The sequence below is a fragment of the Trachemys scripta genome, chromosome 11 (assembly GCF_013100865.1).
Source record: "Trachemys scripta elegans isolate TJP31775 chromosome 11, CAS_Tse_1.0, whole genome shotgun sequence".
NCBI lineage: Eukaryota > Metazoa > Chordata > Testudines > Emydidae > Trachemys > Trachemys scripta.
This window is the reverse complement of record NC_048308.1, coordinates 30,830,446-30,851,623: the sequence shown is the minus strand read 5'-3', so window position 1 is coordinate 30,851,623 and position 21,178 is coordinate 30,830,446. Positions and strand designations below refer to the sequence as shown.

The window sequence follows — 21,178 nt, the reverse complement described above, 5'->3', positions numbered from 1 at the left end:
CAAGTTCTCTTGGTTCTCCAATTACATTTGTGAACAAACCCTTTTGTTCTGTCTGCCCATTTGCTGATCCTGGTTCTTGGCTATGGAAGAATTTCCCAGGGTCTGAGTGGGAAGACTACCAGGAGTCCAAAAGCACCAATTTTTACCTCTCATTGGTTACTGTAGTTTGCTGATGAATGGAAGGTGATTTAGTCATATGGTCTAACTTGTGGATCTGAGTTTCACAAATGTAATATGCAGATAATAATCCCCTTTAATGATTTTGTATATATTACCTTGACTTCATTTTACAAACAGCTGTTAAATTTATACTCCTATTAAAATTGCTGTCTCTTTGCTTTTCATCTCTGGGTGAGCAGGTTGGTAATGACTAAAAGTCGGGACTGTCTGAAGGTAGTTCAGTGTGCTGTGTGAATGGAGTTGGCTTTCTTACTCTAATGCCTAGTGGACATTGCAAAAACCACTGCCAACAGTGGTACTGCCCTTTGGTGTCTGTCTCAAAGAGGCTGTGGTTTGAAATTTGAATGAATGAATGTGAATTAACCCGTCTGTTTGGTCTCATTGAATGGACTTTTCACTGCTATTGCCCATGCCATACTAGATGTGTTTGGCTAGAATCCCGAATCTGCCGATAATCACAAACGGGTTCAAACTCTGTCTGAGCTCATGAAGATCTTCTTGGATTCACAACATATGTGCTGAGCTAAGTCCATGCTATTTGCAGTTCTGGCCTTCTAAACTCACCCCATAGCATCTACTGTTAGATGCCTTGAGGTCGCCTCTTAGCCTACCCTTACCTTTTTGCTGTCCTGACACATCCTATTCCCACTCCACCTGGTGCAAGTTGCCCTTCCCGTAGGACTTTCTGAAGGAGCAATGGAGTAATTAGGTCAGGGCCACTGTGTTCCCTCCCCCCCCCCCAACAGCAGGAATGGGGAAACACTACTGTGCCTGCTGTGGCTCCTATACTAAGCAAAGCAATGGCCACACCCCTTGTGGCTTAGTTCTTCTAGGGCAACTCTGGCTAGCAATTATGAGCAGTTCCAGCTATTATGTCATTGCCAGGGAAGCCGGTGGATTCCCTAACTTCCATTATAAGGTTTACTGGGCATCTCTGTTTTTGCATTATCTAGGATTTTGCGGGAGCGAGTGTTCCTGCTCCTTCTGCATCATTGAGATGCTAAGCTGCTTTCTGTTCCACTTACTGCAGAACCTAACTAAATTTTGGGTTAAGGCATTGGCCTTTCTTTGTCCTTCCTTATAAAGTTGGAAGATGGTGAAAGAGAGACCCTCTTGAGGAGAATTCAGGGGTGAGGGTTTTCCTGTTACATGCCTCTCAACCTTTAAGAAGGTGGGCGGAAGGAAGAAATTAGGGAGGGTTTCTTGAAGCATTGGGTTTAGGATCCAAACACCAAGAATCCTGTAGTAATAGTCCCATTGCCAACCCTTGGAAATTGAGTATACATGGCCTAACTTGTATAACCCATATTATCTGAGCTCTGCAGGGCATGACCTAATAAACAGAGAAATTAAATTTTCAGAGTGTCGAGTCTATCACTTTGCACAAAAAGTTAATTCTTTTTAATTTTACCCTTAATTTTACCCTGTTGCTCTCACACACAAAAGGAAGTCACAAAAGTGAAAGGAGAGCAAGAAACCATAATAAATCTGTTTTTGTTTCTTTTTCAAACGCAGAAACCAGACAAAAGTTTAATTTCTATTTTATCCTTTATTTATATAGGATGGAATCAACAGAAAAATGTGAAGCAGTGATTGCTCATTTTAATGGAAAATTCATTAAGACACCACCGGGAGTTTCTGGTATGTTGCTTATATTGCTATTCTGACAACATATATCAATAGATGATATGCTTAAACTGTAAGGATAGTCCTGGGGATTGTTATACCTGGTTTGTCATTCATTAAAATGTAACACTGCTTCCCTGGATAGCTAGAATTTTGCTGGTCTGGAACACAGTAATGCCACTTCTGTAGAAAATAACACCATGATTGTTTTCATTTTCACAGTAGAGCTTCACTGGGAAGCTGTGCTGTTGTGTTCCACTCTACGAAGTAGAAAAGCAGGCTTGAGCCAAATTCTGCACTAACTTACATCCTGTGTAACCCCAACTGAAGTTAATTGTATACTCATTAGAGCAGAGGTTGATTGGTGATCCATGGGTCAATTAGTTGCTGTTTTTTTTTTTTTTTTTTTTTTTTTTTTTTTTAAACAAAGTGACCTAAACTTACTACCATGCTTTTGCCATCTACCCATGCTTTTGTTTGAAGTCATTCACTTCCTGGCAAACTGGATCCCATGAGCAACATCTTTGTGGCCTGCCTACAGAAAATCCTTTTGAAGTGCATTGAATTTTTCCACTCTGGCATCAGAAACAGATTTTCAAGTTCTTGAGCAAGGGAAAAAAGAGACCCACAGAAAATGCCAGAAAAATACAAAAGAATTCAGAGTCAAAATGCATAGGAGCTCAGTGGCGAGAGACTATGCTCACACCACCTTCACTGATATCTTGCCTGTTAAAAATATAATTACAGGAAAACACATATTCCATGAATTAAATTTGAAGTCACTCTATATAACACGGAAAGAGAATTTTATCACACAGAGCAGCAGAGTAAATTAGGAAGCAAAATGGGACAATACATGAGGAAAGAATACATGGCTAAGATTCCAGGCTTCCTTTGGTAACTATTTTACAGGGACATTCAAGAAAGAATTTGACAACTTAAGGTTCTATTAACACATTTACTGGAGTTCTCCTCCCATTGATGACACATCCTTCATGCCCAAACCTTGGCACAGAGAACACAGGAAAAGGAAAACAACAAACAGCAAAAAAATAATTTAGCTTGTTTAATAACTATTTAGTTATAATTATTTTGTGAGGTGGAAAATCCATGAGGCAGCAGGTAGATAATGGTACTATTTTCACTGAATGTTAACTGCTCTCTTGTCCCCTTTCATTTTGCTTTGTTTTATAATACTGAAATTGCTTAGACACCACTAAAAGTCTCATGAGTAGGAGCAGACAAAGCTCTAATCAATATTTAGATATTTCTAACCAAAAGGAAAGGACTGTGTAGATTCTGTTCAAAACTGGCAACTGCAAAATTGTGGGAGCTCCTGCTAGTGCTTTTTAGCTTGCTCATTTGCAGCTCTGTGTCCTACCCACGCCTGGATGGGCAGCTGTCAGCTTATCATAGCTGATCACACCCTGCCTACAGTGGGCCCTTTTTGAAGCCAGAGTTACACCCTTGTACTATCTGCTTTTACCAGGTAGAAGCAGCAAGTTATTGGGCAGGATTATATTATAGGAGTGATTTGTAGAACAAGTGGGATGGGGGCACACACTGTGTAAATGTGACTATCCGGGGACACTAAGATGCACTCATTGTTAATACTACAAATACTTAGTATTCCACTGCTCATTATTCAAATAAGTAGGTGAGGAAGGACATCACTGAGAGAAGCTACATCATTAAAAGCTCAGTGGTACTACCATGTAGGCACAGTCTGGAGTTGTGGGTGGTGAGAAGCTGCCCTGTCCCTTGGGGAGGATTTCTGTGGCGGTAGAATTGCTCCTAATGCTCCCTGACACAGGCGGAGTTCTTGATATACAGTAACTCCTCGCTTAACGTTGTAGTTATGTTCCTGAAAAATGCTACTTTAAGCGAAACGATGTTAAGCGAATCCAGTCTCCCCGTAAGAATTAATGTAAATAGAGGTGATTAGGTTCCAGGGGGAAATTTTTCAACAGACAAAAGACTGCATGTATATGTATATGTGTGTATATGTATACACACACAGTATAAATTTTAAACAAACAATTTAATACTTTACACAGCAATGATGATTGTGACGCTTGCTGAGGTGGTGGAGTCAGAGGGTGCAAGAGGGTGGGATATTTCCCAGGGAATGCCTTGCTGCTAAATGATGAACTAGCACTTGGCTGAGCCTTCAAGAGTTAACATGTTGTTGTTGTAGCCTCGCACTCTACAAGGCAGCACGAATGGAGGGAAATGACAGCATGGCAGAGAGAGACAGACAGACTCACACTGTGTGTGTGTGTGTGTGTGAGAGAGAGAGAGGGAGGGAGGGAGGGAGAGTCAGAGACCTACACTGTGTGTGTGTGAGAGAGACGTGCATTGCCCCGTTAAGTACGCTGACCCCACTCTAAGTACATTGCCTTTTTAAGTAGATCAGCAAGTTGAGACAGCAGCTGCTGCCAGCAAGCTCCCTCCTTCCTGTGCCCCCCTCTGTGGAGATAAGGTACAGGAGCAGGGGGAGGGGGTACCCCTTTTCCCCCTCCCACCCCTGCACAGCAAGCAGGAGGCTCCCAGGAGCAGCTCCAAGGCAGAGGGCAGGAGCAGCACATGGCAGTGGGGGAAGGGACAGCTGAACTGCCGGCAGTTGATAGCCTGCTGGGCAGCTGCCGCACAGGGAACTTAGGGGAGCTGTTGGGGCACTGCTGGTCCTCCCTGGTTCCAAGTCCCCACCAGATAGCTCCAACGGGTTGCTCTTTCTGCAACCAGTGGACAAACCAGGTGGCTGCCAAACAATGTTATAAGGGAGCATTGCGCAACTTTACACAAGCATGTTCTCTAATTGATCAGCGACGCGGGTCGACGTTAAGTGAGGAGTTACTGTAGTCCTGCAGGAGGCGCAGCCGATTCCCGACCCTGCACTGCAGTCTGACACAGAAGGGGACTAGGCCATGGGGCAGCTTCCTGGCCCTTAGCAGGCCATGCAAAGGCAGTGGAGAAGGCTCACACCCATGTAAGCTCCAGGCACAGTCTGCTCCTAAATGGATAGCAAGAGGGTAAAAGTTGTACAAAGTAGATGATTATCCTTTGGGGGAGTGAGAAGGGAGCAAGTTTAGAGCCATACAAAATGAAACTGCAAAAGTAGAACTGCATGTTTAAACTGAAACACTGTGTACTAAAAACTTGGCTAAAATCAGCAAACGGAGCCGGATATTTAAACACTGTTTCCAGGATGGAGAGTGTAGGAGAGGAGGATTGTAATGAAATAGGTGTAGGAGGAAGAACATCTCTTTTAGTCAAAATAACAAAGATTGGTTTTAAATGAAAGAAGTTATAGGAAACAGAGCTGGACCTCCTGGGCAGCATGAGAAGACAGATCAGGAAACCTTAATGCAAAGTGCCCTGTAAAGGCAAAAATAATGAATGCGGCTCAAGTATGTATCCTGACAGTGGAACTTCTAAGGGAGGTGCAGGATAGAACTATTTCCTTATGCAGACTATTAAACAATCAACAGTTACAAGTGCCCAACCCTGAGAGTTAACCAAGATTAATATTAAGCTGGTTCTTTACCCAAATACCTATATCCTGTATTAAGTGCAAACTCACTCCCTCACCCCAATATTGATGTGGTGTCAAGATTACAAAGGGTTGTTTTGGTTTGGGGTTTTTTAAGTCATGCAAAAAGATAAGGCTCAAAGGTCAATGTTAAATCAACCATGTTATAAATCCACAGTAGTACCTACTATCTCTTGAAGCATTTCTAATGTGCCGAACACTAAAGTATGATTTCTTTTAACAATTGTTTCTTTTCCTGGGATTTTGTTAACTATGTTAGATGAATATTTCTCTCTCATTTTATGCCATAAAATGAGATGTGCCATGACTCATGTAACATTACTGGGAGAGCCTTAACTTTTGCATATGCTGCCTTTTTAACTTTACCTGTGCAATTAGTTAGTTTCGATATTACCTTAACATAACTTGCATTTAATTTCCTTTTTCTTTTTTAAGAAAAGTAATTGTCTTTACTGAAGAATGGAGTGTTTAAAGGTTCTCAAGCTGTGAAATCTGAATGTCACTGAAGTGAATTGTGTCACTGAAGTGAATTTACATTTAGGAAATGAATCCCATAGCACTGTGACTTTCCCTGCAGAAATGATTGTGTTGTTTTTTTCCCTCGGTTTTGGATTTTTTTTTCATATCACATAAAATATTTGGCAGATTGAGGTATGGACCTTTCTGATCTCCATTGTGGTCAATTAACAGAATTTGGCCCAAATATTCAAGATGGTCGGTAGTTAGAGCAGCTCCTTTAAAGTTATAGTTGTGCTCTGGCTGGAAGAATTGGGTTGCATGAGTATAACTGAAGGCAGATTTTGGTCCATTGAGTTTAAAGTAACTTTCTACAGTTTTAAAAAGGGTGCCTAAGTTTTATTTAAAAATATTAAGTCCAATTTAATTCATATTCTGATTAATTAGCAAAATGGGAGTTTACATGGATTAGTTTCTATAATTTGTGGTGTGTTCCAGCTTCTGCCAACCAGTACTAGCTATTTTTTAGGTGGCATTGACCAACTGCAGATCTCCAGTGAAGTGAGCATTGCAAGTACCTTGCACAACTACAACACACACAGCTGACTTTTACAAGTTTCACTATCTGCCATCATAGTCAATCTGGCCCATTATCCAAATTTAACCCAAGTTAACTTAAATTGTGTTTTAAATTTAATCTTTCATCAGTGATCTGGAATGTAAGTGTGTCTGTGTGTGCATCAGAACTCAAGTGTTTGAATGTCTTCTCCACAACAACTCATGAAAGCAAATCCCAGACATTTTTTGTGTGAAATCTGTTTTATAGCTCATTCCAGAGCTAAAAGCCAATCCAGAGGTTCTATAAAATTGGTCTGATTTATGGTTTGAAGTTCTGAGCTGGAAGACCAAAAAAAGGGGGGGGGGCAGTATTTTAGTTTTGCCCTAATTTGGAGCCATACTCTGCCACCTTTACTCATGCTACGTAATGCCTTCCTCCATGAATAATCTCATGAAATTAGTGAGACTACTCATAGAGTAAGGTACTGCTCAATGTAAGAATCTGGCCCTTGGTAAATTGGTAGAGAACAGAAGTAGCAAAAGAATTTTCAGAAGACCCTAAATCCAGATTTAGGTCCTTATCTCTCTTCTCCTTCTCAAAAGATTTAGGAGTCAGAGCTGGAAAATTCTTTTAACTACCAGAAGAGATCAGCGCTGTGTGTTTTTAATTTTGTAAATTAATTTTAATTTTCTTATGAATCCACTAGGTTAAGCCTGTTGCTTTCATCATACTTCACACCAAGTGGCTCCTTTCTCCATGAGTAGTTCCATTGAAGTCATTGGGACTATCCATGGTGTAAGGTACTATTCACTGCGAGTATGGGAATCAGAATCTGACCCTTAATTTTTATTATTAGGTCATTTATAGAACAATTTGTTTCCATAAAGTTGTTTGGTACTATCTGTAGCAGTGATCTCTATTAACTATCAATATATAGTAGAATCTCACAGTTACGAATGTTCATAACTCTGAAATGTTTGTAACTGAACAAAACATTATGGTTGTTCTTTCAAAAGTTTACAGCTGGAAATTGATTTAATGCAGCTTTGAAACTTTATTATGCAGAAGAAAAATGCTGCTTTTAACCATCTTAATTTAAATGAAACAAGCACAGAAACAGTTTCCTTTTCTTGTGAAATCTTTTTTTAAACTTACCCTTTATTTTTTTAGTAATTTGTTTAACACAGTACTGTACTGTATTTGCCCTTTTTTTTTTTTTTGGTCTCTGCTGCTGCCTGATTGCATACTTATGGTTCCAAATGAGGTTGTGTGGTTGACCATTCAGTTCGTAACTTTGAGGTTCTGTTAGAGAGTTAGATACAGGCAAGTGCCTGTGCATGTTCTCACAATCTTGATCTAAATTCTCAGACAAAAAAGTGCAGCATTCTGGAAATGTATTTGCCTGTCACAAATACATTTTAAATTGAGGGGTTTTTTTTTCTTGACTTAATGAAAATGAAAGTCAATTATAGTATCCTGTGTAATATTTAATTTTAAACAGACCCATAGTCTTTAGTTTTCAAAGTACTACTGATTTAAAAAAATATATATATAGAAAACATGTAACTGAAATTGTCAGAGGGAGCCTGGAAATTTTGGCAGCTCAGTGGTGGGGACAGATAAGGTTTGGCACCTAGGAAGATGTGGAATGCAATTTGGAATTGATGGATGTGCACATTACCTGGATGTTCCTGCTAAAATGATAAGCTGAAATAGTTAAATGCTAAAATGTAAATTGTCGTCATTAGGTTTCAAAAGTTAATACTCCATGGAGAATAATAGGGCAGTTAACATCTCTGAGCTATTGGGCAGACACCACAACATCAGTTTTGCACTTGGTTAAGTTTCAAAGGCTTTCTTCACAACCATTTTATTATTTTAAATGAAAGCTTAGATTCTGAAGCATAATTATGTGGCAAGAGGTGAATTGCATGGCTGTGAAATAGTTTTTCTAGGGATTGTCCATGTGTATTCCACTTCTGGTGAGTGTGCACACCACGAATGAGGGATCAGAATCTTTTTGAATAGTAGTATCCATTGGGACTGCACCTGCACTTTGCATGCCCCCTGGAACCCATAGCCAAGGGCATAAACGTCAGGGCAGTTCCATTTACGCTTAAATTCCTTCTTACCCCCGACGCTTTGAGACAGAACCCTATAATGTCCCCATCTCTGCACACTGTGCAGTTGTTTTCTCTTTAGTTAGTATATAGTTAGTGCAATTAGATTTACAGACTTTTAAGCTCTTTGACAAAGAAAGAAGTCTTCAAATCCGGGAGGTGCCCTGGCACTGGACCGTCCTGGACATGGAGGCATTGAAGTCTCCAACATTCAAATCCTGTCCTTTCTGCGAGGTAATTATTTCCATTAATGATGACAGTCTAAAAACACATCATCTGCCACAGGGAAGCACATATACCACACATATGCTGTATATGCTCCTTTACCAAAAGGACCCAAAAAGTGAAAATTCCACCTGAAGCTTTTCCTCGTAGAGGTTCGTGACTGCTTTATCGGTTCCTGAAGGGGAAAAGACAGCCACACAGGATCAGACTGACTCTTAGTACCTTGGTAAGCCAAGGATTTACCTCGAGATCCAGAGCTCATTTAGCATTGAGAAAGCCTTACTCCTCAACTATCGAATTCACCGAAGTTTCCATACCCTCTTCTCTGAGGAAAGAGGAAGTAAGGAATATCACATTCATGGTGACCAGAGACCTAGATCTCCCTCTCCTGCACTGAATAGATCTAGCTTAGGAAGCAGTTCAAAGCCCAGAGTAGGTCCAACTGTTGCCTCAACACCACTCAGATACATTGGAATCCAAGTATCTGGCACCAAAGATCTCAACACCAAAACTGCAGCACCAAAGCAATGGGCACAATCAACAGAGCTTCCCTTGCCAGCACCAAAGAACCCAGCACAAGCATCTAAGCTCCCACCCTCAGTACTGACATCAGAGCATCCCAGACTGCGCTTTGCAGTACTGAACACACTTCCGGAGTGCCAGGAACATTCTCAGAGCTGACTTTGTTGTTGCCCACGAGGTTCACCAGAGCAGGACACAGTATCCAACCAGCCAGTCATCATTTTTGGCCTCCACTGGGACATTATTGGCCCCAGCACTGACTACAGCCACCACCTCTATCCCAGTACAGGATATTGTGGGACCTTAAAATCCCCCAAAAATGGCTCCACCTATGAAAGCATTATATTCCTGTTCCTCCTCTACTTCTGAAGGGCTTGAGAAAATGTCACTCATGTATTTGCCCACTCATTGCCCCATAAACCAAGCTATTCAGACAGGGAATCCAGAAGATGCTCTTACATTGCAAAGACATTGAGACTTTCTTGGGAGCAACATCCGCCCATGGCACCCATGTCAAAGACACTACCAAGTCTCCACTAAGGGAGTTGAATATTTTTATAAGCATCCAACACCCGTCCTTGGAAGTGGCTGACTCCAAAAGAAATCTAAACAGCAGGGACCACTTAAGGCAACATCTCGGGACAAGGACCCCAAAAAGCTGGAGCTCTTTGAGCATAAGACATACTCCTCAGCCAGTATACGGATACCCATATCAAATTACCAAGCACTCATGGCTAAATACACCTTCCTGAACTCGCATCAACTGTCGCTCCTGCAGGAACACACAAAGGAGCTCAAGTCGCTGGTGTTAGAAGGGTAACTGGTTGCATGGACCTCATTACAGGCCACTAATGCCGTGGACATAGTAGCTCATGGTATGGCAACTGCAATCACAATGCACCGGGCCCCTCTGGAATACTGAAGGAGGTCCAAATGACCATCAAGGACCAACGCTTTGAAGGCTGCGATCTCTTCTTCCTGACAGAGCTCTGGACATATGAAAGGACTCATGGGCCACCATGTGCTCTCTGGGGGTGTACATCCTAGTCCCCAGGAGAAAATAATATAGGTCTCAGAACTATCGAACAGAGACAACCTCCTTCATACTACTGCAGCTAGCAAAGATTGTCCAAGCCTCTAAGGAAGAGGCTGAGGTTTCAGAGGAAGAGACACTCTTCCCGTTTCTCCTCCACCACACATTCTGCATCGACCTTCTATCAGCAGTTCTGATAGTACAGTCAAGAGTCGCTTAAACCCACAGGATCTACCTTTCTCTCCTTCCTCCTTGCCCCTCTCACATCCCATCTCTGTTTAGGAACTGTTTTGGGGAGTCCTGAAAACAGATAACCTCAGACCAGTGGGTCCTGGAAACAGCCGACAAGGGGTACTCCCATCCAGTTCCAGTCCCGCCATCTCCCTTTCTCCATCACTCTTCAGGACCGGTCTCACAAGGTATTGCTAAGAAAGCAAGTGGACTCCCTTCTGCAAAATGGAGCTGTAGAAGTAATCATGGAGTTCCAAGGCAGAGAGTTTTACTCTCATTTTTTCCTGATCCCAAAAAAGAAAAGTGTTTTGGTGCCTCGTTCTGGTCCTTCAACTCTAATTTGTCAGTCATTTCAAGTTCAGGATGGTAACATTAGCTTCTATAATTCCCGGCTTAGATCTGCAACATTGATTTATGTCTTTTGACTTGCAAGACATCTTTTTGCACATTACAGTTCATCTGGCTCACAGAAAATACCTCAGGTTCCTGGTGGGAAAGTCTCAACACAAGGTGCTTCCCTTCAGACTCTCCATGGCTTTGAGCGAATTCACCAAGTGGTTGGCAGTTGTGACAGCTCATCTAAGGAGACAGGGATTCAGATCTACCTAGCTACCTGGAGTTCTGTTCACAGCTTCACTCAGCATTCCTCTTTGGTAGAGTGTTCCAGTTCAGAGCACCCATCTCCAGGAAATGAGCTCCCTGTTTGTGAGTCACCAGGAATTGAATCCATATGGACAATCACTAGAAGGAGAAAGGCCGGTTACTCAGCCTATAGTAACTGGTTCTTCAAAATATGCTTTCCACATGCATTCCATGAACTGCCTTCCTTCCCTGATATTATGGAGTTCTATCTCAGGTGAACTCTGCTTTAGTGAAAGAACTGATGGACGGTTGCAGCTGACCCACTCTGTGCCCTCAGCTACAGGGTTCAGATGCGGCCCCAATGGACAATACTATTCAAAAAAATTCAGATCTTGTGGGCATGGAACGCGTATGTACCAGAGGTGGAATACATGTGGACAGCACCTTTGAAAGAACCACAGTTACTGTAGGCCTTGGAGTTATTGGGTAAAACCTTGGCCCCTCTGAAGTCAGTGGGGCCAGGATTTCACCTGTTAAGTCTAGAATAAAATGTTAAATTTAGGATAACATTTTATTTTTTTCTTAATTCTCTCATCTTGTGCCTGCTGTTTAATTTTAAGGAACAGTAATTGAAGAGAGAGAGAAGTTAATTGTGACAACTCAAAATGTGCTACTGTGGCACTGTTAGAAGGATCAGGGAGATGACGTTTGGCCCCTGGGCTTTATATTCAACAAAACGAGGATTAATTTGATGACAGTGGAGTCCATTCAGTTTCTCTCTCAAAAAAAATAAAGCTACCGATATTTGTTATGATTTTGGGCCTGCACTAGACAGACACGATTTAATTTAAAAAAAAAAAAATCCAGTTTTTGGCAAAAGTGTCTAGCTGTATGGTCTTTCTGCATCGTTGTAGTGATGTTTTAATGTCAGAATTCATTGGTACCATATGCTTTGTTCCTTGGCAATATGCTGTGAAAAAAATACTAAAATATGCAGCATTTAAGCAAACCGTTTAAAAAAGTAGTATTTTAAAACCACCTTGTTGAGTTTTCTGTATTTTAAATGCAAAAGTGAATGCAACTGTAATGTTGAGAAAATTAGCATTCAGAAGAAAAGGAATTCAAAACTTTAGTGTGCTACAGTAACACTAACTTTGCCACTGTATATTTTATGGTAAATATTTGACAGCTCAGTTCAGAGTATATGAAGGTATACATTTAACAAGCAACACAGACTGCTATTGTACATACATGTCCTGTATATGCAACAGAAGAATTTACATCCTTATAGAAAACGTAGCATTTGAATTGCCTGAGTAACATTACAGTCTTCTTCTCCTTTTAAAGGGGGGAGGGAGAGAAGAAATTTGTGGTAAGATGAAAAAGACTTCATGAGAGGTGCAGGTGTTCTGTACTTCCAGCCATGAAGCACTAATCACTCTACCAGTTTAACTGAGGAAAAATGCATGCAACAGATAAAGAACACCTCAGTCTAATAGCACAAAGGACATCACTATAGTAGCTTATTACAACTACCGGTAATTATATAGGATGGGATTTTCAAAAGCACCTCAGTGATTTAGGAGCACAAATTCAATTGGAAGTCATGAGACTTGTTTCTAACCCACTGAGGTGTTTTTTAAAATTCCACTCTCTTTCAACGATATAACGACAGTTTCTATACTACAAATCTGTCTAATGTCTATCTAGGTAATTAAATGGTCCCCATCATGTTAGGTGCCTGAGCACTTCCCAACTATTAAAAAATAGAAATAACTATATATCTTTCTTCCTTCCCAGCCTGATGGAAAAATAGCTTGACTAGCAGGTAGTTGGTTTTTATATGTCTGTATGTTCAAGTGAAATGTGTATTTGTGGAACTTACTAAAGGAAATCTATGCTGCAGAAATTAATTTTTTCTTTTTTTTAATTATTATTATTATAATTATTATTTTAAATATCTGAATGCAGCGAGGCCTGTCATTCTTATGTGTTTCAGGAGTGAGTTCCATAGTGTAGGATCAGATTCTCTGCAGGTTGTGTCCTGTATTCAAGAGCCTCCCATTGGTGGCTGACTGGTTCATGGTTCTGATGAACATAGCTTTTGTGGGAAGTCATGGTTGCAGAGGGGGAGCTAATAGTTAGGCTCAAACAGGTGATGCATGTGGGGGTCTGGACAGAGAACTTGAATTGCAATGGGTCAGTCCAATTGGACTGGGGAGTCAATTCAAAAACCAGAGCACTATGCAGTGTGCTCACAGCAGTTTGTGGACTTAACCCTATGGGTGGCTGCATTTTATACCAGTTGGAACTTGCAAAGCATATGGCTTCATTTCTGGGTATAAGTAGCAATAAGCAAGCCTGGAAGGCAAAAACACATGGATCACCACGGCCAGGTCCATGCCCAAAAGGTGGGGCACAATCTTCAGGCAAGTTGCAGGTGGATGTGGGTTGCTGGGTTTTTTTGTTGTTTGTTTTTTGCCATGGCTATTTGGCTATTGAGAGTCCAATACATAAAAGTAATTTTTCAATCATTTATACATCGTTTGTTTGACTTTTTTTCTTCTTAAATTTGTCAGGGGACTGTTTCCACTGAGCTATGCAGAAAGTTTTGTGTTTTCTTTTTTCAAATGTTTGATCAGATTTTGTTTGGACAATACAAAGTAAATCACTCTTTTGGTATAAGAACACAGGTGGAAAACATAACTTCCAAAGGAACCCTTGTGTTAAAGTTTTGCACATCTCACTGTAGGGGTTTATAAAGAAAGAATAATGCAGCTGTAAGTGTTCACTGTCTGTGAACGCTATACTAATATATACCCGTGTGGTTGGAAGTATATAGCGGGAATTTTTTAACACCTTTATATGACTCAAGCCAATTTCTCTTCACCACATCAAAATTTACAGTATATTTTTAGAAAATACATCTCCTTCCTGTATCATTAGACACAGTTTAAAGTAACCTATAAAAAAACCAGACATATATAGGATCACTGTCTCCTTCTGTGCCATAAATGTTTCCCTGTGTTAAATCATAAGCTTACATGCATTACAATGGATGCATCAAAATGCTGAAATCAAGGAGTTAAAAATATTTAGGGCCAGAGTCCAATATCTTTACTCACTATGAGTAGCGCCTGATCCAGAGTAGTCCCATTGACTTCAATGGGACAATTTGTGGAGTAAGATGCTATCCAACATGGGCAGGAGTATAGAAATATGGCCTTTCTAGTACACGTCCTTCAGTACCTTCATAAGAGACTTTCCCCAAAAAGATACAGAAGGATAAGAAATAAAAAGCCCCTTCTAACAACAGTAGACATCAGAGATGGGAAATGACTCTTGGCTTTAGAGTCCATTTCCTTGCTAGTGCAGCATTGCTCCCTATAGTATGTTTGTCAGTATTTGTCCTTTCCATTTGGGGCTTCCACCACTTCCCTTGTGGGACTACTCTATGGTCCTATACATCTCAAAGAATTTTTTTTCCATATTGTCAGCCTAAATTGTCCCTATCTTAATTTATCACTATGCAATATTAAGTAATTTCCCCTTAACATTTATTTTTAAGTGTTTTCATGGAAGGTGCCAGATTTCTAGACCCAGACACTGAATATTTCCATTTGTCTACTGAATACACCTCTACTCCGATATAACACGACCCAATATAACACGAATTCGGATATAATGCGGTAAAGCAGCGCTCTGGGGGGGCGGGGCTGCGCACTCCGGCGGAGCAAACCAAGTTCGATATAACGCTGTTTCACCTATAATGCAGTAAGATTTTTTTGGCTCCCAAGGACAGCATTATATCGAGGTAGAGGTGTATATACAATGTAGGCAGTAGCGGTGCAAGCTTCCTCACTGATATGCCTCATATTCAACCTTGACCACGAGGGACCACCTGTGAGGGTGTTTCTGCCTCTGAGTCCATGCATCTTTCATGGAAAGACTGCCAAGAAGTATGCAGGTCTGATGTGAGTATTTTCCCAGTATAACCAGAAATAGTATCAATAATTGATTTCATATAGGCCAGCCCCAGATAATGACTTGACCACCCAGCCTGAGGCAGACTTAAACTGATGGCTTAGAGGTGAAAGTCTTTGCCTTGTTATTAATCCTCTGAGCTATCCAGTCCACACTGTTTGAAGGTTCAGAAACAAGTCATACAAAAGATGAAAGAAGCAATCAGCTTTAGCACCTTTAGACAGTATGAATAGCGTTTGGGCACTAATTATATCTATATTGAAAGATTTTTGCTTATTTTGTTATAGGTGTGCTACCATTTTGATTCTTGTCTCCTAATCCTATATGTCTACTTCACATTTGGAAACCTACACGTTTTTAGATCCAGCCTTCTCTCACTGGAGTGTTACCTATTAGAGAAACGATAAAGGAGTGTCATGAAACAGCATAGACAGCTGATGTAGTAGGAATTATTGGCAGTGATTTGTGAAGAGCCAAGTCACAATAATACTTCCACCCTGTGGGAGAGGTGGCGTGGGAAAAGACTGTGCATCAGTGAAAGGTGCTCAGAAGGGTGATAATTAGGGTAATAATAGGGAAAAAGTAAGATGCAAACTTTTCCACCTATATTTTCTCATTATGACTGCTTACATTTTGAGATAAGAAATAGAAGTGATCATGGTTAGTCTGCTATGTAAAGACTAGAAAAGGGAAAACACCATCAAGCTGTAGGTGATCCCATTTTCTGAGGCTGACCAAAGAGTGGGGTAAAAGGAAAATAGTCAATAATTTCAGGTTTCAGTTCTGGGCTCTGTCCCCTCTATGCTGCAGAGGTGAAAAGGGGAAAGCAGCTGGGAATCTGCCAGTGTAAAGTGGCGTAAGACTGGATTAACAGCCTACACTGCTTCCTCATCAAACCTTCAGTGTTGTGGCATGACAGGGGGAGCAGAAGCAGTGTTAAGAAAGGGAGTTTTGTGCCAGAGTGCTTGAGTTCTGGCTATTCTGGCCTAGCCCAGCAGAATGTATGCACCTGTGAGAAGCTACTGAAACGTCTAAGGGCTGCTATAACTGACAATGGGAACCTGACCCAGAATGCAAGAAGCCCAAAAGTGACATAAAGCCCCACGCCCCAACCCACTATCTTCCTGGACTGCACCTCATGAAAGGCACAGCTCAGAACTAGATCCACAGTCTTCATTAGTTCACAGAACAATGGAACACACCTGGGATACATGGTAGAACACATCATGGCCGTGTGTCTTGCTAACAGTCTTACTATATCAGCATTTTAAATTGAAATATAATAATTTAACTAGAAGAGCTAAGAAGAAACTAGTCCATAGCTGTACCTGATGTTACCGTCTTGTTATATCTCTATCTTAAAGGGACAAGTCAATTTAAATTTTTCATTTTATATCTCATTTAACCTGTTGTTAGAAGTAACACATGATGACTGTAACTGAAAGAGATTCTCTGTAGAGAAAATGTTATTTATTTTTCCATTTAGTTTGCTTTCGGCATTTGACGGTATTTGTATGTGATCAGTTTAGCTATTTACCCTCCATAGATAGTTAAGCACCTGTCTCACAACTAATTCCATATTGCACACCACAGTGCCCATGTAGACCCCCATTGACTTTTAGAAACTGACTAGATTTTACATTGAGAATGCCCCTTTACAACACATTAAACTATTTTAAAAAATTAAAAAAAGAAAAGTAGTTTAAACAGTTTTGGATATATATGGTTAGAAGAAAATTGATTGGTCCCCGTATCCCTCAAGATTTGTATTCTTTAGTTGCATGTGACTTGATTGTCAATTATTGATGGTACACTGTATTGTGGAATAGGTATTCTCATGTTCAGTCCTGCCCACTAGTTGATGCTCTATCAAGGGTCTGTGTTAATGCTGTAATTTTAACATTAAGTATTTTTAAAAGTAAATAAAATTTAATGTGTTTTACTTATAAATGTATACAATATTTGGAATGCCTAATACATTTTATACAAAAATGCCTAATTCAAAATATTCCTTATTCCTTTAGCTCCTGCAGAACCTTTATTGTGCAAATTTGCAGATGGAGGACAGAAAAAGAGACAGAATCAGAACAAATACATACAGAACGGGAGAGCGTGGCATAGAGAAGGCGAGGTGAGACTTGTAAGTCCTTCCTTCAAGCTTCAGTATGGGTGTGTGATGATGAATACTTACAAAAATGATAAGTATATAGACTTCTTGGCTTGGCCTTTTGGCATATTAAATATGTACCAGCACCTCTCTCATGCCAGTTTGTAACTTTTTATAAAATATTTAAATGCATCTTTATTTTTCTTTTAAAAAACTTGATCATCAATGCAAAGGAGGATTGGAATATTATACAGGAGGAATTGGATGGCCTTGAGGACTAGAGTAATAGAAATAGATGAAATTTAATAGTACAAGGTCATTCATTTAGGGACTAAAAAAAATTTCTAATAAATTTGGGGCTCATCATTTGGAAACAACAGAGGATGAAAAAGACCTGACGTATTGGGAATGACAGGAAGACTATGAGTAGCCAATGTAATGTGACCATGAAAACAGTAAATGCAATTCTAGGATATATCAGGGAATGTATTTCCAGTAAAGATTGGGAAGTATTAATGCCATTGTACTGGTAAGATCTCATCTGGAATACTTTGTACAGTTCTGGTAATCGATGAGTCCTTGCAAGAGGAGACTAAGAGAGCTTCGCTTGTTTAGCCTAGTAAAGGGAAGGCTAAGAGGGGATATGACTGCTCTCTATAAATACGTTGAGGGAGTAAATACCAGGGAGGGAGAAGAGCTATTTAAGCTAGAGGATAGTGTTGGCACAAGAACAGATGGATACAAGCTAGACATGAATAATTTTTAGGCTGGAAATTTAGAAGAAGATTTCTAACCCGCAGAGGAGGGAGGTTCTGGAACAGCCTCCCAATCGGACTAGTGGGGGCAAACAATCTTAACTGGTTATAGGACGGTTTTTGATAAATTTATGAATGGGATTTATATGACAGAGTTGACTGTGATAGTAAGGAACTGAGCTTGGTGACCCAGGAGGCCCATTCCAGTCCTGTGTCCCTATGTAAATGCAAAAGATGAAATCCTGATCCTCTTGAACTCAATTGAAGTTTGCAGGGGAGCAGGATTTTACCCAAAATATATACATCCAGTGTAAAACTGCCAAAAAACATAACTTCAGTCATATATAACTAAACATTTTGTTCATACAGCATTGAAATGGGTTAAGTCATGTGAATGTTGTAAGTCAATTAAGATTGAAATACAGTGCTGTACGTATTTTACAACATATGAGAGAAATACACAAATACAGGGCAACATGCTGTTTTTCCCAATCACACTGATATCATAGTCTTTCTTAAATTTTAATATCCAAGATAATTCTTCCATATGCTTTTACTGTCTTTAGTAAGATTAAACATTTGAGGCTATGAAAATGTTCACATCTATCTTCTGAAGAACAGTTCTCCACATTCATTTTTACAGTTAATGCACACAGGCGAAACACACACACACACACCCCAATTTTTCAGATAGTGCATTTCTCTCTTCATACTGAAACTCTGTATTCTGAGCCAACGTTATAGTTCAGTGACTCCTTTTACTATTTAATTACTTTCGCCTACTGTTAACCTTTCCCTCAGCACAAGAAAATAAAATATCGCTGATTATTTTTTTTACTAAAAATAATATATTTAAAGAAGGATTTATGTAAACAATTTCCAAAATAGAATTTTGTCAACTCTTCCATTTTTTATATATATATATATATGTACATATTTATTTTTTTCCTTAAAGGCTGGAATGACGCTTACTTATGATCCAACTACAGCTGCTTTACAAAATGGGTACGTCAAGTGGTGACACTAAACAAAAGAATTTTCTGCATTATGAAAGATACATAGAGTTATTATATTTGTAGGGTTAATTTTTTTTTATTTTATTTTGTAGATTTTATCCTTCCCCATACAGTATTGCAACAAACAGGATGATCACTCAAACATCTATTACGCCATATATTGCTTCTCCGGTTTCTACGTACCAGGTTTGTACTTAGAGCTCAGTCGCGGAATTGATTCATAGGGACTGATGCTTATTTACTAGCTGCTACATCTTTTTTTATGGGTCTCTACAAAGATGCTAAACTTAAATGAATAATAGCTATTAAATTCCATACAGGATTAGCACAAATGCCACATGAGTGACTAACAGGGTGCTTGTTTTGAAGTGCTGCTTATTTTATGTAGCACAGCAATGTAATTAGATGTAAGGGATCTTGCAAAGTAAAGGCTGTTGCTTGTGGTTACAGCTAAGGTATTTGTTGGCCACTTGTAGATTTCATATATAGCTTCTATTGTCCTCTGTGGCAGTTTGCTGAATCCTTTTTGTGTCTGTGGTGTATTTGTAAGAGAATACCTTTATTTAAACTCTCTTTGATTTGGTTGGCCAGCTTTTGCTTGAAGATTTGCCCATGAAGCTGGGGCTTCCTTTAAGCGTAAGGAGTCCTGAGAAGAGATTTAGACACTCACTACACCTTAGGGGAGAGAGCTTGAAGAAGAGTTCAGATGTCTGGGAGAAAGTCATGGACAGCCGTGAGGTCAAGTACAAATATTTCCACATATGAGCAAAGCAGGAGTCCGGATTTACTGCTGCAGTTCAGTAGCATTAGGGAAAGGCCGACTTGCCACACCACCGCTTAAAGAGACATTTAGCTGTTGCTGTTTGTAGTGCTGTTGTAGCTGTGTTGGGCCCAGGATATTTGAGAGACACGTTGGGTAAGGTATTATCTTTTATTGCACCAACTTCTGTTGGTGAAAGAGACAAGCTTTCAAGCTTACACAGAGCTTCACTTCTTCCTCGGGTCTGAAGAAGAGCTTTGCGTAAGCTTAAAAGCTTCTCTCTTTCACCAGAAGTTGGTGCAATAAAATATATGACCTCACCCACCATGTCTCTCTAATTTAGCTATTGTAGACATTTACTTCATATAGGAGAGACATCCAAAAGCAAAGTAGATTTGTTCAAAGATTAAACCAAGGGAGTAAAAAATCCTAACATATGAAGTGCTGAAGATTTTGGTTTTGTTAAATTTAGCAATTACCTCCCATTTCCTAGCATAAAACTGAGTTTAAGGGCAAAACTGAACCATTTGTGCAGAACAGGTGAAATACCGCCCCATACAGAGAGTCAGCACAAGACCTGCATGTTCCTCTGTTCCCACTTAAGGCCTATATTGTCCCCTTGTAGAAACTTCAGATGGTTCAGCAGCCCCAGGTGAGGAAAGCGAACGAGACTGGGCCTATTAATCTGTGCTTCCACTACCTATTGAAAATTGGTCATCCTGCGGGGGGGTGGGGGGGACATTATGGTACTGCCTTGATAGTAAATTTTGAGAATTATTATTGGCTTCCACCATTCCGCCCGCCTACCCTGCAAAATTCCAGTGATTTTAGTTTTTTATTCCTTGTTAAAAACACAAAGCGAATCCTTGTTAGGCTCTCACTGTGCTTCAGGGAATCTCTCCGATTCTTTCCTTCGTTGCATGTGAAAACTGGAATTTGACATGGAAACACTGAGAAGTTACTTGTGAATAAAATGCAGGTTTTCTAGGCTATTTCCCATTCAAATCTGTAGCATATGGTATTGCATATTTCCAAATATCTGTTACTAGCAGTGTTTTTCAACATGTGGCACAAGGCTCAGATTCTAGAGAATGAAACAGTTTAAACACTGTTCACACTGTACTATCTGAAATGGTTGCATCCTTTTAATTAGAAATGAAAATGAAAGAATAATTCTGTGTAGAAGGAAGTGATATTTTTTCTGGCCAAAAGAGTTTCATAATATGTGTATTAGTCACATCTTAATTACAGATCCATGCTTGCTGAACATTCTATCACTTACACAATCAGAATGCATCATGAAAATGAGACTTTTTTTCCTTGAGGTGCAGCAAAACCTGTTCTTAGAGTTAGTTTTACTGAAGGACATCAGATTTCATAACGTTTGGTTAGTGTTTGTTTGTACTCTTTCTGCACCTCTGATACACCCAGATGAAAGTCATGAGTCAGGTGAAGAGATCAGTCAAAGC

At 40.0% G+C, this 21,178-nt stretch overlaps 1 protein-coding gene across 5 annotated transcripts in view; it reads left to right on the top strand.

The window, feature by feature from the left end:
* Window positions 1–21,178, top strand: part of RBMS1 (RNA binding motif single stranded interacting protein 1) — a 189,627-nt gene that overhangs the window by 152,945 nt on the left and 15,504 nt on the right. For 3 of the 5 annotated variants that reach the window (XM_034785628.1, XM_034785625.1, XM_034785627.1), the window contains exons 6-9: window positions 1,742–1,821; window positions 17,096–17,211; window positions 18,889–18,938; window positions 19,042–19,135. In XM_034785628.1, the coding sequence (XP_034641519.1) occupies window positions 1,742–1,821; window positions 17,096–17,211; window positions 18,889–18,938; window positions 19,042–19,135 (340 nt within the window). The remainder of the gene's footprint in view (window positions 1–1,741; window positions 1,822–17,095; window positions 17,212–18,888; window positions 18,939–19,041; window positions 19,136–21,178) is intronic. The other 2 variants (XM_034785629.1, XM_034785626.1) reach the window with 1 other exon arrangement.